Raw genomic sequence first — 20,383 nt, forward strand, 5'->3', positions numbered from 1 at the left:
AAGGTACCTGAACAGGACACGGTTTCTCTCAGTGGATCTGAACTTTTTAACACAGACGTCAGGAGCTGAATTACCCATCAGCCCCCGGTGAGTCACCAGAGTTTGACGACAGGTTGTTTCTCGTCCTTCTTGTCCGTTGTCGGACCTGACTGCGTCTCTGCTGCTGGATTCGTCTTCTCAACAGTCGTTCAGGTACGAATGAAATCCAGACCTATTTTTCAACCAGTGATCAATCTGGCAATAATTTTACCACTAATCAATCAGTTGTTGGTCCATTAAATGTCAGAAAATGTTGTTATAAAACTTGACGATGTAAGTTCTTTTTCTCCAGAAACTTTCTACATTAAAAAACTAATGTAAACAAAACTGAACTTAACTTCATGAATTAAAATGAAAAGTTGTGTTTTATTATCAGTCAGCTCTTTTATGTTTGTCACCCTCATTATTGTGAGGTGAGAGTCTCTGTGAAGCCCCTCAGGCTTTATTTCATCCACCTACACAGTCTGCTGATGCTTTTTAATATTCTCTCATCATGCAATAAAAAATATTAGATAAAAGCTTTTCTCCCTGCAGTCGGCTCTGTTAGAGTGTAAACTGACGCTGGACTCTTTCTTCTTTAATTGCTTCCAAATCTTTTTTTTTTTTTTCCTGTTTGACTGACATCATGTTATATCATGTTTACATTGTTTGAAGTGACTCAGAGAATGAATCTGTGCTGCAGGTTTGGATTCAGAGATGTGAGAAGAAAAACATGAGCAGTTTGCAATAAGAGCAGGTGTCTCAACCTTTATGACCAAAAGAGACATTTTTGGACCAAAAAATTAAAAGACGAACCAGACTGGAGCTGCAACTATTAAATACTCTCATTTCCCTGAAGACTTTTGTTGTGATTTGTCATCCACAGATTAAACATCAGGTGTCTTTAGCTTCTCTCCAGTGGCTCTCTGTGACTTTGATGAAACAAAATTAGATGGAAATGAATAACTGTTATTTTTGTTAAGACATTTTAGTCTTCATTTATCATTCTTGGAGGTCTGTGCTGTAAAAAAGTTGAGAAAACTCTAAAACTTCAAGACAATACACTGCAGTGTTTTCTGAGTTTTGAGCCCAACTTAAATTCTTAGGTTTTGAGAAAGTTTTGTTGAGATAATTTACTTTTCTTCTTTATAGAAACTTAAAGGTTTGACTTTAAAAATAATTTAGTAAATGCATTGAAGTGAAAGTGAATAATGTTTTAAATGTTTATATTTTTAATTAAAACCCATTGAATCAAATCAGGTTCACAGCTCACTTTTTCTAGTTTCTAAAACTCAAATATTCAAGTTTATCTAAAGAGGAAAAGTAAACCACCTCAACTTAAGATTAAAGGTCGGCAAAATCTTTTTAAGTTCATTTAAAAAGTCAAAAATTTTGAGTTGTCTCAACTTTTTTTTACTGTGTAAAGTCATTCTCCAACTGTGAAAATACGTCGCCTATACAGTGTCAATTAATGTCGATTTAAAAGTGTATCGTAGTTTACATCTGTGGCTCGGAGCCTTTTGCTCTGAATTTTGACGGTGGCTCATAAAGAATTTAATCGTTGTGGCTCCAGACTAATTAAAAAAAAAAAATTTGGCTAAAAATGTCCCTTTGATCATAAATGTTGCAAACTAAAGAAAATGATCCATCATCAAAATTTAGAGGAAAAGGCACTGAACCACAGATGTTAGACATTTTAGTATAGAATATTACAGTTCATAAAGAATTTAGTTTATAGGCTACACATTTTTACAGTTGGCAAATGTAAGACTCTAGAGGGATGAGATGGTTTGACAGCTGACACCCTTAAAAGTGACAGTATGAAAAGTTGTGGCTGGATGAAAAACCTGCAAGACTGAAAGTCCAAACTTGAAGTGCACGTGAATGCAGCAAGAAATGACACTCGATATGAGACACATGGTTCAGTGATCTGTTCTGGACACGTTTTATAGGCAATGAAATGATTTGAAAATAAAACTACTACAAAACTATGGATACTTTTCTTAGCAAATATTGATATACATGATTAACACACACACACACACACACACACACACACACAGTCTCAGCTGAAACTGGCTGAGCTGGTCGAGTGTGTGAAGGTGCAGGAAGTAACAACGACAGAAGTAAAAGACGATGAACAAAGAGTGATTGGTCCATGTAGGGAAGAGGCGGGACTGTGGGTTAAAGACAGGATGTTCACGCCACAGTTCAGCTTCAGAGTTTTGTGGTCACTGTAGGTCACATGTGTCAACGTGAGACGCGAGCTTCTGTCAAACGACAATGTAAACTCTGTCTCTCCTCTTCGTCTCCTCAGTGTGTGTCAGTGTGCAGTTTAACCTTTTCCTAAAACACTGCTGGTTCTGTGGTGTTACATTTTAAATCTGAAGCCTGCAGTGAACCACAGAAGCTACAGTTGACTTTTCTGTTGAAGTTCTCAGTGCGTTTTGGCCTTAATGTTAAATTGAGCAGGTCAATATGTTCATCTGTACCTGACAGGCTGATGGGTTTGTAATATTATTATATGAACATATTTTTATGCCAAATGCAGAGTCTTTGAGGGTTTGCATGATTAAAGTGTGCGATATCTTGTGTCCAGACAAAAAGCAAGCATTTTCAAATGTAACCCCCACCTGGATATGTGAGCTGAAATATTCTTTTGTTATTGTTGAAGAAAAAAAAAAAAATTTAATCTTATTTATTTTATTGAGGAAAAAGTTGTTGCAGTCTGGCTGTTCAAATTCATATTTCTGAATAAAACATAGTCAGTTTTAGACAGTTTAATAAATGTTAATCCTGTTTGGCCCGTGACTTAGACTGTGTTTTAAATTTTGGCCCTTTCTGTGTTTGAGTTTGATTGACACCCCTGCTGTAGGTGCTCAAGGGGAGAGTGAGACAAGGTGTCTGCAGTCTGCAAGCTCACCACCAGATGCCACTAAATTCTACACACTGGTTCTTTAAATGGCAACCAATCTGCATTGTTTTACATATTTTTCAAATAGTAACTCAGGTGTAAAATAGGTGTAAAAAAAGGTGTTTATATGTAACAACGTCATCATGCAGAAATACATGGAGGCCCAGAAAAACAGAAAAATACTTTGACCAACACTGGAAGGTTTGAATAATAAAGTACAGAATGACATGGACCTGCTCTTTAAAGAACCAAGTGTAAAAATACTCTTTATGCAGAAAGAGTCATTTCAGAACACTATATATTATATTACTGCATTATAAAAATGAATATTAATGTGTTCATTACTTTAATGTTGCAGCAGGTTAAAGGTGGAGCTCATTTTATAGGAAATAAATGCAATAATAGACTTAATAGAATTGTTTATTTGTTGATTATATTATTAAATAATAATTATTATTATAGATTATATTATTATTATTTCCCTCTGAAAACTGGTGGAGTGTAAAATGGTGCAGTACTTAAGTAAATGTACTTAGTTACTGTCCAAATGTGTCAGAAGTCAGTTTAGGGTCACCTTTTATAATTCAGATGTGTTTAATTCAACACGCTTCCTCCACCTGCTACACCTCCTCCTCTCACCTGTGCGCCTCTCTCTCTCTCTCTCTCTCGTGCAGACAGAGTGCCTGAGGAGGAGGAGGAGTGAGGAAGAGGAGGAAGATGAACGGCGGGAAAAGCGCGCTGCAGCCGCCCGCGCGGCACAGCATCATCTCGTGCAGAGAGCACGAGGCGAACTGCACGGCGGAGAGCCTCGCGCTGTCAGCAGCAGCAGCAGCAGCATCCGCGTGGAGCAGCAGCAGTAACGGCTCTTCGGTGGATGCGATCCGGCTGGTGGAGCTCCAGAGTCCTGGCTCGGCCGCCCCCACGGTCAGTAACCTCCGTAACCTCCGGCTTTATATTCTGCTCCTGGACAAAGGTCTGGAAACTCTGCGCTTTAACCGAACTCCATAGGAAAAAATATCGATTTAATATTTAAATTCATATTGACAAGAAAATATCAAAGTAGACCGTGAAGTGACGCCTAAAATCCACCGAGAGAAGTCTGTTCTTATATTCGGCTTTAGTTAATTCATCAAACAGAGGAATTTAATGAACGTGTCTCCTTTTAGATCCCGTTTCCACTGTTGGCAGCAACAGTTGTAGTGACATAATTCCAGTTAGTAAAACAAGCCTTTATGGTCATTTAAATAACGCCGAATTGGTCAGTCGTTCATATTGATTGGAAACAAGATGATTTCACATTTTATAAGATACATAATACAGCCAGTAAGAAAATAACTATTTAATTCATTTTTTTTCTATAGAGTTCGGTGCGTCTCCGACATCCAGATTATTTTTTCATCTTCTTATCAGTTTTGGCACCAAGCCAAGCTGTACATGACATGACATGTATTATTGACACATATTAGTATTGACATTATGATTAGGTCACATGGTGCTGGCTGCTTATCGATCACTATTGATCAGATGAAGTGACCTAATTCACTTTGGCTGCAGAGGAGAATTAAAACAAGGGATCACATCACAACAAAAAAATATATTTTACATACATAATCTCTACAACTAATGATAATTTTCATCTACTGAAAACAAATGTGAAAACATCTGTTTTTAGTCGATTTCAGTAGATACACCTGACAAGATTAATTACTCAGTTACTCCTATGTCAGCCTCTTAAATGGGAATATTTTCTGGTTTCTTTCCTCCCCTCTGACAGTAAAGTGAATATCAGTTTGTTTGCAAAAAAACAAAAAACAAAAAACAACTAAAACATTTCAGTTAGCATCACAGAGTTTTTAGAAAAGCTGTCATGAAATCAGACATTCTGGTCCTGGTGTTTTTGCACACAGTTTGCCCTTTTTTTAAAAAAAGAAAACCCAACTGTGATTAGGTTGTGAATCTGTGATTTGGATGTTGCACTTCTGTCTTGTGAGGCAGCTGGATTTGTGAGACCTGAAGGTAACGTGAGAATCCAAGTTACCAGACTACTGGCAGCTCCAGGTGTAGTTTTAGGTGAGAAGTGTCCATGGAAATGACTTATCTGGAACAAACATGGTGGCTCCTGAAGAGATTAGCGTAGCTACTGTGATAGCATCAGTTCTATCAGAACTGGAGAGTATTTCTTCATTGAAAGAGAAAAGAGAGAGAAGAGTAAAGAAGGACACTGAAGGATTTTATTGATGGAAAAGATGTGTTTTCTCTTCTTCTGGCTTTGGTTCGGTGAGTTGATCTGATTGGTTGAAGTTAGATGTGACGGTTCATCCAATCACCTGTCATCACAGTTTTTCTGTGTAACAATCTATCTGGTGTGTCAGGTGAATTGCATTTGGCCATAATGTGATTTTGATCATTTTGTGATTAACTGTGCAGCCATAATTAGTCGTGTAAATAATCAGCAGATTAATCAGGAATGAAAATAATCATTAGTTGCAGCCCTGAAGATTTCAGCTGTGTGATTTGATAAAAAAAAAGTCATATTGTGATTATTTCAAGGAAATGATCAGTTTTTCATGACAATTTTCATGTTCACTGTTTAAAAAAACTATTGAAATCATGATGCTGTGATATTTATTGGTGTCTGGAGAAGAAGAAGACCTTTTCTCTGCAGCTCTACAGCACCTCATTACAATGTTTGCTCACATTTTCCTTTGTCAAAGAATTGCAGTTTGGATATTGCAGAATTGCAGTTTTATTGTGATTAATTGTGCAGCCCTGAACTGAACCTTCGTTTGCAGTTTTGTGTGATTATCTGAGATGAGAGCGGAGACGTGAGATGGAGACATGAGGACAGACAGAGAGGGACAGGAACAGAGGGATGTGCTGACAGCACAATGTGTCTCTTGGATTCATCAGCATGAAATGCATGAACGCAACTTTTCTGCTCTGAGGGCTTTGCTTGGTTCATCACACACACTGTTCTGTGTGTGTGTGTGTGTGTGTGTGTGTGTGTGTGTGTGTGTGTGTGTGTGTGTGTTAGAGTGTTGTTTGTGTGTCTGAGCTGTGCATGACTTTGACTGTACACTCGGCTGCATTATTTAAAAAAAAGGATGATAAATTGTGTCTGAAGCTGGTTTGATGCTGCTCTGTGAGAAAACACACACACACACACACACACACACACACACACACACATGCACACACACACACGTGTTATCTGAGAGCTGCTCACACGTCACACTTCACAGCTGAAAGGTGGACTGTAATTCTCCTGCAGAGCGGCTGCAGGATGTTCAGGTGGTCGGCTGATAACAGCTCAGGATCACGGTGACGTGTGTGTGTCCATCATCGATTGTGTATTCTCTGCACGGCTGCTGTATGCTGTTGAACAAACACATATTGACGTCTGTGTCCAGAACGCTCGTCCGTGCGTCTGCGGATGTTGCATTGATCGGACACCGGTGCATGTGTTGTTGTGTTATAAAGCTGTCGAGCTGCCAGCTCTGCTGCGCTCTGAGGCCAACTTTCCACTCACCGTTTGGTCCGCTCAGGTCTGAACTCACTCAGAAACCATCAGCATGATTTTATGCAGCTATTAGAGGCTTGATGTCGGTCCAGGCTTGTGAGAATTAGAGGGAAAATGTCTTTTTTTTAAATGCACACTGAATATTTCTCTTTTAACTCTCATTTTTAACTCTTAAATGTGAATATTTTCTCATTTCTTTACTCGTCGCTGACAAAAAATATCTTTGAGTTGTGGACAAAACAAGACATTTGAGGATGTCATCTTGGACTTTGAGCAACATTTTATGGGCCAAACAACTGATGGATTAGTGGAAAAATTATTGCCAGATTGATCACTAGTTGTCAAGCTTTAATTCTAATAACATTCTTCATAAAAGTCACCTTCACTGACAGAGAGAGCAGGTTTCAGTGAACGTTGCAGCGGTGTGGATCTGCACTGATCTGTATCCTGATGCGTTTGTTGACAGGTTGGTATTTACCCAGCAGCAGGCTGAGGTTCAAACCTGTTTTCATCCTGACAGAAAAGTCACAGCTCAGCTGCTTCCATCTGTCACACAGACAGACAACACACAGTTAAGATGGAGGCAGTCACCGTCCTCTCCATCTCTGTCTGTCTCCTCCATCTCTCCATCTCTGTCTGTCTCCTCCATCTCTCCATCTCTGTCTGTCTCCTCCATCTCTCCATCTCTGTCTGTCTCCTCCAGCTCTCCATCTCTGTCTGTCTCCTCCATCTCTCCATCTCTGTCTGTCTCCTCCATCTCTCCATCTCTGTCTGTCTCCTCCATCTCTCCATCTCTGTCTGTCTCCGTTCAGAGTTGAAGGGTCAGTTGTTTGCTCAGTTCAGTCTGTTCTCTTGATGGGATCATCCTGATATGTGGCCTGTTTGTGTCTGTTCAGGGGAATGTTCTATCACTGTGGGAAATCTCAATTAAGAGATGCAGTAAAGGGCTGTGTGTGTGTGTGTGTGTGTGTGTGTGTGTGTGTGTGTGTGCACATCTGTGTGTGGTACATGAAGTACATCCATCCCATATGGATGTGAAATTGCTTATGTGTACAATTTAACAATCTTTCAGGTACTTTCTTATAGAAATGATGAGATGATAATAAACAAACAGGCATCCTTATCATATTATTTCAAGGTGTGGTGATTTGTTTTGGAGTTTTAGAGTTGATATTTGAACAGACAAACAAACACATCACTTCCTGCTTCTCAACTTGTCTGCAGCAGCAACCTGTTTATGAGCTGAGTCTGTTTTTTAAACTTTTGGGATTAAAAAGCGTATTTATCTTCGCCCCTGCTTCTCTTCCTGTCTGCAGCACCAACCCACGTACGAGTTGACCACGCTCAGCTGTTTACTGTAGGCTAATCTGTTGGAGCCACTTTGTTTATATCCTATTTACAGAGGCAGGGCTGAGGAGGGTGCGACTTGTTTCAGGACCGTGTGTGTACATGCAATAAATCATTTTATTCCAAATATGGAAGTGTATTTATAGATATAAGAATGTAATTTTCATGATAAATACTGTAGGAACTGTAGGAGTTTGAGGTTCCTGCAGGAGGTTGATGGATGTGAACACACATCAGTTCTGCCAGAGGACAAACGCTGAAAAGTTTTTCCTTGAACCACCAGTCAGTCAGTCAGTCAGTCAGTCAGTCAGTCAGTCAGTCAGTCAGTCACATGTAGGTTAATGTGACTTGTTAATGTCACCCTCAGACTGTGTGTTCATGGCATTTAGATGACATTTCACTGCTGCCTCCTTCTTCTCAACACACTGAAAGAGCACAACTCAAATCATCCTAATGACATCATTAACTGTCGTCATGGTGATTAACACGCTGATGGAGATTTTAGCCGATATAAAAGTGTGACATTAACGACGTACATCAGGCTTTTTTCAGATTTTTGTGAAATAGTCGATAATTTCACCTTTTAAAAATCTTCAAATGAAACAATCAGAGCGAGAAATATCTCATAACATGTCATGATGATTGTTTCGTTCTCATTATTACTTCTTCTTTGTTTGTTTCTTTGATGAAAGTGTTTGTGCAGGCGTACGAAAAAGCCTCAGGGAGTCATAACCTAAACCCAACAGGAAGTCAGCCATTTTGAATTTACTGTGCACTTTTAGTCTGTTCTTACAATTTCCAGGTTTTCTTTAACAAACTCCTCCTAGAAAATTAATCAGATTGATATTTGCGATGAAAAGTTATTAAAAGCTTTTTGTTGAACAGCATGTCAGTGGCATGTTTTTGAATTCTGACGTTTTTCCAAGAACCAGGAAGTAGCTGGAAGTTGAGTGTGCACGGTCAGATCCAACTCAAATGTGGTCAGAAAGGATTTAAGACCTTGATGATGTTTTATCATGAAGATTGTGAGGTTTCATCCAACGGCGTTGCCCTCGTCGCCTGGTGAATTTTGATGTTTTACCATCAAACAGAAAGTTTGACATCATTATAATGAGGTTCTATAGACCGAAAAAACGGTTCAGACCTCAATAAATATCACATCATCATGATTTTAAAACATTTTTTTAATATGAAAATTGTGCTGCAAAATTGATCATTTCCACAAATTCTATTGAATATTGTAATTTCAGTCAAAATAATTGCAATATGACTTTATTACTAAATCGTGCAGCCCTGGTCTGAACACATCTTCATGAGGAGTCACAGTCATGGCGCCACCTACTGGCAACAGGAAATAAACCATGTAACATGTAACAATCATCACTGGATTATCAGGAGATTCTCATGGTGTGGTATATACTGGATATACTGAAAAAAAAAAACAACGTATAATTAGTTGTTGTTGTTCTGTGGCGCCCCTGGTGGAGACAGGAAGTGACAGTGATCTTTGTGATCTGTGATCTGTGGAAGATCTGTGTCCAGTAACGATGAACGGGGTCTCACACCTCAGCGCTCTGATGTCGCTGCTTGCAGCTGTAATTAGAATAATTTTGGATTCCAGAGAGATGACGTGTTACGAACAGATGCTGAACAGTTGTGGCAGCTCCAGAGAAAACAAGCTAATCTGCACACAGCAGCTTCACTTCTCTCTGTTCATTTACCACAACTTATATCATCACTGAAATACTGAACAGAATGTAAACGCACATCGCAGACTGTCTTCATATTGTGCAGGTCTACAGTCACACTCAGACGCTGCCTCGTCTCAGAGTCAGCAGGTTCAGCTCCTCTGACACTTTCTGTCCACACAGTTTGAGTTTTCAGATTTCTGTCTCTGTAGATTTCATCCTGGTGACTCTGGTGCTGCTGGCAGTCAGATGCTTTTTCACTTAAATCTGCAGATGGTCGACTTTTTGTTGGAAAATAAAGTGTATCTCAGTGTAACTGTAGTGTATCTGCTCCTCATTGTGTCAGGGACCCCAGACGTCCCCTGAGGGGCCCCTGGAGTCTGTCTGCAGCTCATATTAGTGACGGACTGATCCTGCAGCAGGTTCTGGATCCTCCTGTCAGTGTGTGTGACACAGTAACTGATTCTCCTCTTGTGTTTTGGTTCTTGTTGTTATTTTACATGGCAACCAGCTGGAAAGACCTCGGCAGCTTTTACACCGCTGATAACAGCTGATGGGAATTTCACAAATGTAATGAGACAAAGTATTTAAATAGTTTCTACAGTTCACATGTAACAACAGAGAGTCAGCAGAGGATTAAAGGTGGAAGAAAACTGACCTGAAAACAGTGAGACACACACAGTTAGAGAGGAAACACAGACGGACTGAAGTCTGGGTTCGACTACACGACCTCTCCGTCTGTCCAGAGGGTCATATAGACTCAGAAAGTCTTACTGATGCTGTTAAAGTCACAGACGTTCCTGTATGGATCCGTGAAAGAAGGACGTCAAACTACAAACTTCATTAATGAACACTTCCTGATGTATGGGACAGGAAGTGCTGCCTTATTTGTATTATTTGGGTGTTAATTATGCTAATTCACAAGTCTCACGTACACACACACGGATCATTTACACAGTTATCTGATGTTACGAGTGTTTGCTGACTCTGACATATGAACAGAAGTCAGAGAAATTTAAGATGAGAATATGAAAATATTCTTCTGCGAGGCCCAGAGTTGAGATGTGAGAATGGAGCTGAAGGATAATCTTTGATGCAGACATGTTTTTAAAAAGCTAATAAGTTAAATCATCATGAGATGACAGCTGATGGATGCATTTTGGCAAATGCTTTCCACCTCTTTTGCTCCACATGTTTACTGTTTACCTGCATGCAACCGAAGCTGGCTTGAATGTAACTGGCCAAAACTACTCAGATTACAAAATTTATTTTGTTCTTTACCTGCAGATCCTCAGATTCTGCAGCTGTCTGCAGATATCTGTTTGTTTCTGCGTCTTCTTGCTCTTCATAAGGTCGACATCTTGTTTGCACATGTTGAAGCTGTTTGTACTGAAGCTTGATCAATCTTTTATTCTTTGAGGTTCAACAGAGGTCAACAAAACAATCTCAGTTATTCTGGTGCTTTCTGTCATCTGCAGCTTTTTTCACATCCATCCATGTCACTTTGCATAATTCTGATCACGTCTTCCTCTTTCATCCGGGGACCATGACGACGATGTTTGACGTCACAGTTACTAAATACACCTGGAGGAGAGAGATTTTATTCATATTTTCACTTCCACTCTTCAATTATCAACCAGTCACAGATTTATTACAAATCTGTCATTAATTCCTGCCTCTAAAGTGGATAAAGGAGTGACTGGTCACGACCGTCACAGCTGATAACACCCCATCCTTAATGTATGATAATGTATTCTTTCAAATGCCACATCCGAGATGCATATCTGGCTGCAAAAATATCAAAAGTGCAGCGGCGTGCCCTCAGTGCACCTGACTGTGGTTGTCATCCTGCAGCGTGATGCATAAAAATACAGACAGAAAGAGAAGATTTGACAGATTTCACTCGATTTAAACATCAACAGCCGGTCGTCATACATCTGCTGCAGAACGACGGGATCCTCCTACGTTTCCTTCATGTCAGAAGTAATTTCATGTCTGTGAAGGAATTTCATCCTCAGAAATCAGAATCAGGAGCAGGTTTCTGTTGAACTGAGGCTGAACCTGGAGACACTGACAGAGTCCCAGCCGGGAACACGAAATAACTTCCTGGTATCAAAACTGAGAAATGAAGACATCATTAACATGTCCATCTGCAGGGAGTGTGTGTGTGTGTGTGTGTGTGTGTGTGTGTGTGTGTGTGTGTGTGTGTGTGTGTGTGTGTGTGTGTGTGTGTGTGTGTGTGTGTGCATGCTTTGCATACCTGCACGAATGCAGATTGGAGGAGTGCATCTGTATCTTCCTATCTGATATTTTTCCAGAAAACAAGACTTTTTTTTTTTATCCAGCAACAGAAGCACATTTTTCTGGGAATCCTGGGAAAAACACGTTTTTAAACTGAGCCGTGTTAATAAGTATGTACTTCTTCTTCTTGTGTCTTCTTGCGTAAAAAAGTCTTTTATACATACAGTGGTGTGTTCTTTACTATGAAATCTTTCCTAAAGATTGCAGTACGTCACCTACAGTATCACAGTCTATCATGTTACATTAAATCTTAACCAGTGTTCCATGATACTTATTATATCACCAGATTCTTGCCAACACGCAGCTTTAGTTTCTCTTATAATTGCAGATTTCCTGCACATTCGTCAGCAGACTCAGATTTGTCTGTCAGTGCACATTTTATGAATCCCACGTAGGATTTTCTTTTTTTCTTCTGTCTGCTTTGTTTAAGAAGAAATATAAGAAGGAAAATAAAAACCGGTTCATGCATGAGGTCCATTGTTGTCCAATAATAAATCAAGTTTGTCAGAGTTTCTTTTAAACCTGTCTGGTCCTTTTAAACCTCGTCAAGCTGCAGAAGAGAAGAGAAAGATTTGGTCCATGAAGAGTTAAAGCTCAGATCCTCTGACTATAAATCCAAAGACCTCAGCTTCACCTGCAGGGATTCATCTCATACATATAGGACACAGCGTTCACCTCAGCTTCCTCTGTGATATATATTAGCTGCACATATTTCCTGCTATCAGTTGATCTTTTGATCCCTGCGTTCTGTTTTCATTCATTTCATGTTCTTTGCCTTATATAGGTCTGTTTGTGTTCAGACATGATTTCCTGAGCTCAGCGTTGTTTCCACGTCTATCAGCAGCAACACTGTGTTTCATTAACACTGACTCTTCATGTGAGTTGACGTTTGTGATCGCTGTTAATATAAATCAATATTTGTGTTTATTTTGCGTGATTTTTATCCTTTATTTATCCAGGAAGGTCCCACTGAGATACCGTTTCACCACAGGTCAGGGATTATGTAAAGCAGCAGCAGGTTTCCTTCAGGCAGCTTGTAAAAAGGTTCTCAAAGATACGAGAGCATCTAAAGAAATGATGTTCTGCAGTTTGTTTCAGGTCCAGAGAACATTCAAAGAAAATCAGATGTTGTCGTGTGAATTCTGCAGGTTATTAAATATCTTAAAAAGTTTAAAATAAATACATTTTAATCCTTAAATGTCCAAAAATGCCTTAGATAGTCCAATGATTTTGACATGTCTGAGCTGCAACTAACTAATTATTTTCTCAATCAATCGATTAATTGATCCTGTCAGAATCTTGTCTGTTGAAAAATAGGTCCAAACATGTGAGGATAGTCACATGTTTAGACCTATTTTTCAACTAGTGATCAATCTGGCAGTAATTATTCCAATAATTGATTATTTGTTTGTTCCATGAAATGACCAACCCTCTCAGAATCCAGATACTGATGATCTGACTGAAATGAGCTTTAATACTGAGGTTTCATAACACTTTTTATCAGTTTGCGAACATCAAGAACTGGAGGTTTTGAATGTTTTTGTTGAACAAAGTATATAAACTTTGTGTCCCAGTTGATCATTTTCCAAATAAAATCTTAGTTGGATGTTTTTCTTTCCAGGCAGACATTATTTTACTTTCTCTAAAATCAACTTTCTGAGGTTTGAAACTTTCTGCAGATACCTAAGATAATCCATTTACTGCCTTAATTTAGTGGGTGTCATGTGCTAATTCAGTTATAGACTGAGGCTGTTTTTTTAAGCGTCCCTGCTGATGCGTTCAAGAGCATGTTGACGTCCAGAATTTGAGAGTTGGCTGCCAGAAAACATTTCACTGCCGAGTCCTGTCATCAGAAAGTCAAACCGAGGCGACAAACAAAAAGCAAACACAGATGCAGCGAACAGGCTGATGTGGATTTTTATGAAAAAAGGTTGATTTTGGAGGTTAAAGTGTGAACATTGGTATAAACATGTTAAATAATCAGGCTGGTGTTGTCTTTGTTTGGAGCCGCTGGTCCACAGAGGACGTGGGAACGAGTCAGAACTGCATGTTGAACCTGACTTCAGTCTGTAATCTGTAAATAATCCTCCTCAGGTCTAAACTTGTGTCTCTCACACACCAAAGGATCCTGGTGTCATAAAGCTGGTAATTATAATAAAGTTCACAGATGGGTCAGCTTCAAAAGAGCAGCTCATAATCCAGATAACTGAAGGATAAACCAGATACACGTTTACAGGTTTGATCCCAGGAAAAAAGAATTTTAATGCACAGCTGTGAAGTCCAGAGGTTTCTGCTGAAAACTCTTCTGAAAATGTCCAGTTGGGAAAACTTATACAGAATATCTGCAGAGGCAACAGTTCATTTATGTCACAGGCCAAATTTCACAGATAGTTTGTGTGATCAACAAATACTGAATGTAAAAAGCACCCACTCTGGATGAAGGGAAGGTAGAGAGGACGAGGGTGTCCAGACGTCCTGAACAATTCAGGACAGTCACAAACTTTTTTATCAATATTTTATTCATGTACAGTGTCAGTCAACTGTTGCCTCTAACTTGTTATGCAGACTGGTGGTGGACAGACAGCAGCTCCTCTTGTCCCGATGGTTTACACGCTGAGCAAAATGAGTCCTCAGGAACATCCCTAAATTTCAATGAGTACCATCGATTTATTGTTCAAGAGCTGAAGTTGTGACATTTTGCAGCTCTTGGTATTGAGAAGAAAAACAAAATGTGCAGCGCTCCGTGCAGAATAGATGCACACGGAGAGAAAAATCACACTGATTTGTGGATCCAACTGTTTTTGCTCTTTGCAACTTCTGCACACTCAGTGTATGAAGACGGGCAGCAGCTCTGTCTGTGGAGACACAACAAGTCTGCACACTTCACTTGTCTGTCCCTCTGCTCTGAATCTGCCCCGCCCCTCAGCGAAGAACGCGAGAGAAACTGAACCACCTGGGCCGCCTCCACGAGAGGAGGAAAGACTGCGGTGATTTCTGAATGAACTGATATTTGTGCATTAAACAAGAAACTTTTTTGGCCTTGCTTATTGAATTTTAAGAGAAACACTAAGATTTTTTGTGTCTTTGGCACATGGACATGATGTCTCCGTTTCTGATTGGCTCAGTTGCTTCTCCAACCAGTGAAGAATCAGAACAAATGAGCGACGTGTTGTGGAACCAGAGAGGGTCTAAGAATAGAAAAATGATCAGTACATTTTTCTGTTTCCTGTTGTGTAATGAGCGATGCAGCACAAACACGACCTGTAATCTTGTTTGACAAGTAAATTAAAAGTATTTATGTGACTGCAGAGCTCCGCGTCCGTCCATATGAAACATGTAAATACAGTGTTTCCTCTGGAGTCTGAGTCTGTGTGAGATCAGTCAAGCTGCTGCAAACACAACTGATAACTCTAATCTCACGGGAAATTCACCCGTTTTCATTTCAATTCTAAAATAAAATACGTTTTCTGTCAGTTCTGTGTGAGAGGAGACAGACTGAGGCTGGACCTTACAGCTCACTGAAAGATTTTTTATCACATAAATCCACATTTCCATCATATTTTTTCAGCAGTGTTAACATTCTGTGTGTGTCTGTGTTGTGTGTCTGTGTGCGTCTCCTCACAGAAGGAGACGTACTGAACGTGACGTGAAGACAAAAGCTGCTGCATGAACACTTTACACATCAAACTCAATCTGGTGTTTTTCTCACTGCTGCAGCTCAAATCCTGTTTTCTTCTGGAGCACCATTATTATCCTGTGCAACCCCCCCCCCAAACACACACACACACACACACACACACACACACACCATCATATCAGCCCCCGACTGTGACTGTTTGTCTCCAGATTTTTTTTCTAACATGCAGAACATGCTGCTCAGATTAATGAACAAATGATGCGATCGATCAATCAGCTCCTGAGCTGAATCACACACATCCTCCTGCATCTCATTTTATTATCAGTGTAGCTGATGACAAAAATAGTGTAATAATTAATAAACCTGGAGTCATTTCTTCAACAGTATTTGAGGTGAAGCTATAAAACACCGTGGTTAACCCTGTAACTGATCCACAGCAGCCAGCAACAGTTAATGTCATTTTTATGCAGGTACCCAGAGGACGAGTCTTTTTTTTTAAATTTATTAATACATATAAATACATGCAAACACATAAAACACACTGCAATATGATGACATGACGACTAGTTTGTCTGTTTCATGTTAATCAGAGTTCAAATTAATACTGAATGTTCTCTGAATGAGTTAGTGTCTGTTTATGAGTCATAAGAAATTACTCTAATATTTCAGAAGGAGTCGATGTTTATGACTGTTAAATTGATTAAAATGTGAATGGAGTTTGGCAGCAGTGAGTCAGATAGTCAGAGTGTATTTTCAGAGCAGTGGGTTTTTGTTTTCAGGATAACAGGCTGAACTTTACATCAACAGTCAACTGACAGAGATAAACAGCTGATCAACTGACAGCAGAGGACTTGTCCTCACTTGTTTTTGTCGAGTTACAACATTTAGCATGTCCTGCGTTCCTGCAGTGTTCCTGCAGTGTTCCTGCAGTGTTCCTGCAGCCTGCAGAGGTCAGTCTGATGAGGAAACAACTCACTTGAACTGCTGATCGGATATTAAAAAGGATTTCAGCCTATTTTATTTACAGTCTGCAGCTCCAACTCTCTATTTGGACTGCAGGACTAATTTCTGTACAAATGTTACGTATCACTCCTTTAAGATCTGCTCAGACAGGTGGTTGAAGATTAAATCTTCTTCTGTGGTTTTTATTAAACCATCAGTAGGAGGCTGGAGGTGTCAGCTGCTTTATTCCACTCAGTGTTGGTGAAGTTATTGATCTGTGTGAGGATCAAACACTGACCTAAATCACTGCTCTAACACACACACACACACACACACACACACACACACACACACACATTATGTCGATGGTTGTTGTCATGTGATGCAGCAGTTCAGTCGGCTGTGGCGTGGGAAGCTTTCAAGGCCGACTGATGAAAAGAGGACACGCGCACACACACACACACACACACACACACACACACACACACACACACACACACACACACACACTTCTCTCTGTTGTTCTTAATAGTCATTTTTGTTTCATTATCTCAAACTCACAGCTGCAGCAAATGACTTTTTCAGGCAATTTAATGATTATTTTTTATATTTTCTTGGCAAAAGTTGAATAACTCTAATAATTATTCTGTTTGAGCCAAAATGAATAAAAAGAGTGAAAAAGAAACATTCTTTTACTTTTATAGTTGGCTGTAGAAATAAAGACATATTTTCAGTTATTTTCTCGTGTAGAAGAATTTATTCTGCAGGTCCGTTTGACCTTTTGTTAAATCAGACACACACAGAGTGAAGTATCTCGTATCTGCCTGCAGTATTTTGTGATAATAATTGCTGAACATTTTTGTTTAGATGTTTTAAATCAACTTGGCAAAAGGACAAAAATGCTTTTAGAGGGATTTTTGTGTATTTATTTATCTGAATCATTTTCCTCCGTACAGTCTGCTGCTGTTTGACACGTTCACAGGTGTCTGTACTTTCTGCTCCGTCTGTCAGAAAAAAACAGGTTTAGAAATGTAGAAAACTCTGTTGTGTGAAAACAAGTTGTGTCCTGGTGGTTTCATCAGACATGTCTGTCCACTGCAAAACAGCTGAAAACCAACTCGTCTTCTTTGTCCTCTTTTCACTTAACAAGCAACAAACACACAACAACCCATTTCAGGGATGAGAGGGACAGATTCAGACCTGATGTGTCCTCAGTTTGTAGACATGTCTTCAGTTTGCAGATGTGTCCTCAGTGGACAGATGAGATGTGTCCTCACCTCTGAGGTTAAACACACATGATTTCAGGTGAATCAGGCCTGTGATGTGATTTTTCTGCACAGATTTTCTTCACAGTTTGACTTCGTCTGATCCTGTTAAAATACATCGTGTGTGTGTGTTCAGGTGGAACATATTGCCCTTGTGTGTGTGTGTGTGTGTGTGTGTGTGTGTGTGTGTGTGTGTGTGTGTGTGTGTTTGTTTCCACCTCTTTATCTTTCTGTCAGACAGACTTTTCTGATGGGAAACCACAGATACATCAGACAAATATCACTCTGTACAAACCAACCAAACTAAACTAATAAAATCAGTGATTTTATCTCACAGAACACAGGAGTTGTTGGTCTGCTGCTGCCTAGGTTGTTTGTGTTATTGTGAATCTGAACTAACTTTTTAAAACACAGAAGTCACAAAAAACACAAAGTAAAGACTGAGAATTTGAATGGTTTGTTTTGTTGATTTACTGTGAATCAGAGGCAAAAGAAAAAAGGCTGTTTTGTCAGTGGAGTCTGGTGGACTTGAAGAAAGTGATATATAGCTTCAGTTCTTTGTAGATATCTTATTGTTTTAAGAACTGTTGGTACATTTTCCTGATGATACTTAAATACTTCTACTTCAGAAACATTTTTAATTTAAGACTTCTACCTCTAGTTTGACTTTTCACAATGTGACCTCAGTATTTTTACTGAAATAAAGGATCTGAATGGTGAAAATTGCCTGAAGTGACTCAGTGTGAATGGTGAGTCAGGTGTCACCTACATGGTTATTATTGGATGTGAGGTGACACACACACTTGTGAATGAGCCGGTGATTATGAAGTGAAACAGCTGATGCCAGTCAGCCAATCAAGCGTGACTTCAGTAGCAGAAGTAGTTGTACTGTAGTAGTACTGCATGTACTCTGCTGTGTTTCAGTGTCTCTGTAGTTCTGTCTTTATAAACTTCTTCTGATCTCAAGGACACAACCAGGACTAAACCATGTCTCCTGTGTTGTTCTGTTGGTTAAATTTATTCTCAATCACCAGACGAACAAACTGAAGCTTCATCACAGCAGGTGTGACAGCAGGAGAACGTTCTGTCTGTCATGTGATCTGCAGTCAGCAGCAGACAGTTTCACCTGCAGGAAGGTTGAGAACAACTTCTGTTCACAGTTGCACGAGTCTGAAATTTGTCCCTGAAAGCAGCCTTAGGCCGGAGATGTTCTGTCTCGAGTGTCCTGCGTCCGTCCTGCGATGGTTGTGCACGTCCTCTGATAAAGATGGTTAAAAATCAAATATATCTCTGCTCGTTAAGTCACAGCCACACACACAAAATAAATACATAAACAACAGAATATATACTGCATATAAACGTATAAAATATTAAAAATAAATGGAAAATAAAGGTATATACTGTTCCTCCTCCTCCTCCTCCTCTTCCTCACACTGAGGGCTGATGGGAACTTGAATTGACATGTCGGCTGTTGTTTTTTTTTTCTCCTTGTTCTTTTTCTCCCATCATGCTCCTGTCGCCTCAGTCGCTTCATCTCCGCTGGTTTTTTGACCCGACGTCACATCAGAGCTGCTCAGACCAGCAAGACACACACACACACACACACACACACACACACACACACACACACACACACACACACACACACACACACCAGTGTGTGGCTGTGGTGAGGCAGAGACGTCTCGTCCTACACATCAGATTCTACAGACTTAAAAAAAAACCTTCATCTGTTTCAGATTCCTGCAAAAAAAAAATCACAATGTTATGTGATACCATCAGTGGAAGTGATCATCTTTGTATTCAAATTTTCATATTTACTGAAAAAAAAAAAATTCAAATGTTTTCTCACATTTTTCCTTTTTCAAAAAATGATGATTTGGTTCTGGTTCTGCAGTTTGGATATTGTCCTTGATATTGATTTAGATAATTTTGTGATTAATTGTGCAGCTCTGCTCGATTGCATCCTTTCAAGACAAGAGCCAGGTGTTGGTGTGTGTTGGTGTGTGTTGGTGTTGATGTGTGTTGGTGTGTGTTGGTGTTGGTGTGTGTTGGTGTGTGTTGGTGTGTGTTGGTGTTGGTGTGTGTTGGTGTGTGTTGGTGTGTGTTGGTGTTGGTGTGTGTTGGTGTGTGTTGGTGTTGGTGTGTGTTGGTGTGTGTTGGTGTGTGTTGGTGTTGGTGTGTGTTGGTGTTGGTGTGTGTTGGTGTGTGTTGGTGTTGGTGTGTGTTGGTGTGTGTTGGTGTGTGTTGGTGTTGGTGTGTGTTGGTGTGTGTTGGTGTGTGTTGGTGTTGGTGTGTGTTGGTGTGTGTTGGTGTTGGTGTGTGTTGGTGTGTGTTGGTGTGTGTTGGTGTGTGTTGGTGTGTGTTGATGTGTGTTGGTGTTGGTGTGTGTTGGTGTGTGTTGGTGTGTGTTGGTGTTGGTGTGTGTTGGTGTGTGTTGGTGTTGGTGTGTGTTGGTGTGTGTTGGTGTTGGTGTGTGTTGGTGTGTGTTGGTGTTGGTGTGTGTTGGTGTGTGTTGGTGTGTGTTGGTGTGTGTTGGTGTTGGTGTGTGTTGGTGTGTGTTGGTGTGTGTTGGTGTTGGTGTGTGTTGGTGTGTGTTGGTGTGTGTTGGTGTTGGTGTGTGTAGGGCTGGGCGATATGGACCAAAAGTCATATCCCGATATATTTAGGCCGAATATCGATATACGATATATATCCCGATATTTTTTCCGCAAAGTGAGAGCAAATGTTCAGTCAAGGTCAAAGCTAAAT

General features: G+C 39.9%; 1 protein-coding gene across 1 annotated transcript in view; it reads left to right on the forward strand.

Annotated features, from left to right (window-relative positions):
• The first annotated feature begins 3,614 nt into the window (after positions 1-3,614).
• Positions 3,615-20,383, forward strand: part of LOC146314983 (melanopsin-A-like) — a 34,338-nt gene continuing 17,569 nt past the window's right edge. The window contains exon 1 of the mRNA XM_084735240.1: positions 3,615-3,856. Within this exon, the coding sequence (XP_084591366.1) occupies positions 3,650-3,856 (207 nt within the window). The 5' untranslated portion in view covers positions 3,615-3,649. The remainder of the gene's footprint in view (positions 3,857-20,383) is intronic.

Source organism: Lutjanus erythropterus, chromosome 14, assembly GCF_056507025.1.
Source record: "Lutjanus erythropterus isolate fLutEry1 chromosome 14, fLutEry1.hap2, whole genome shotgun sequence".
In the NCBI taxonomy this organism is placed as follows: domain Eukaryota; kingdom Metazoa; phylum Chordata; class Actinopteri; order Lutjaniformes; family Lutjanidae; genus Lutjanus; species Lutjanus erythropterus.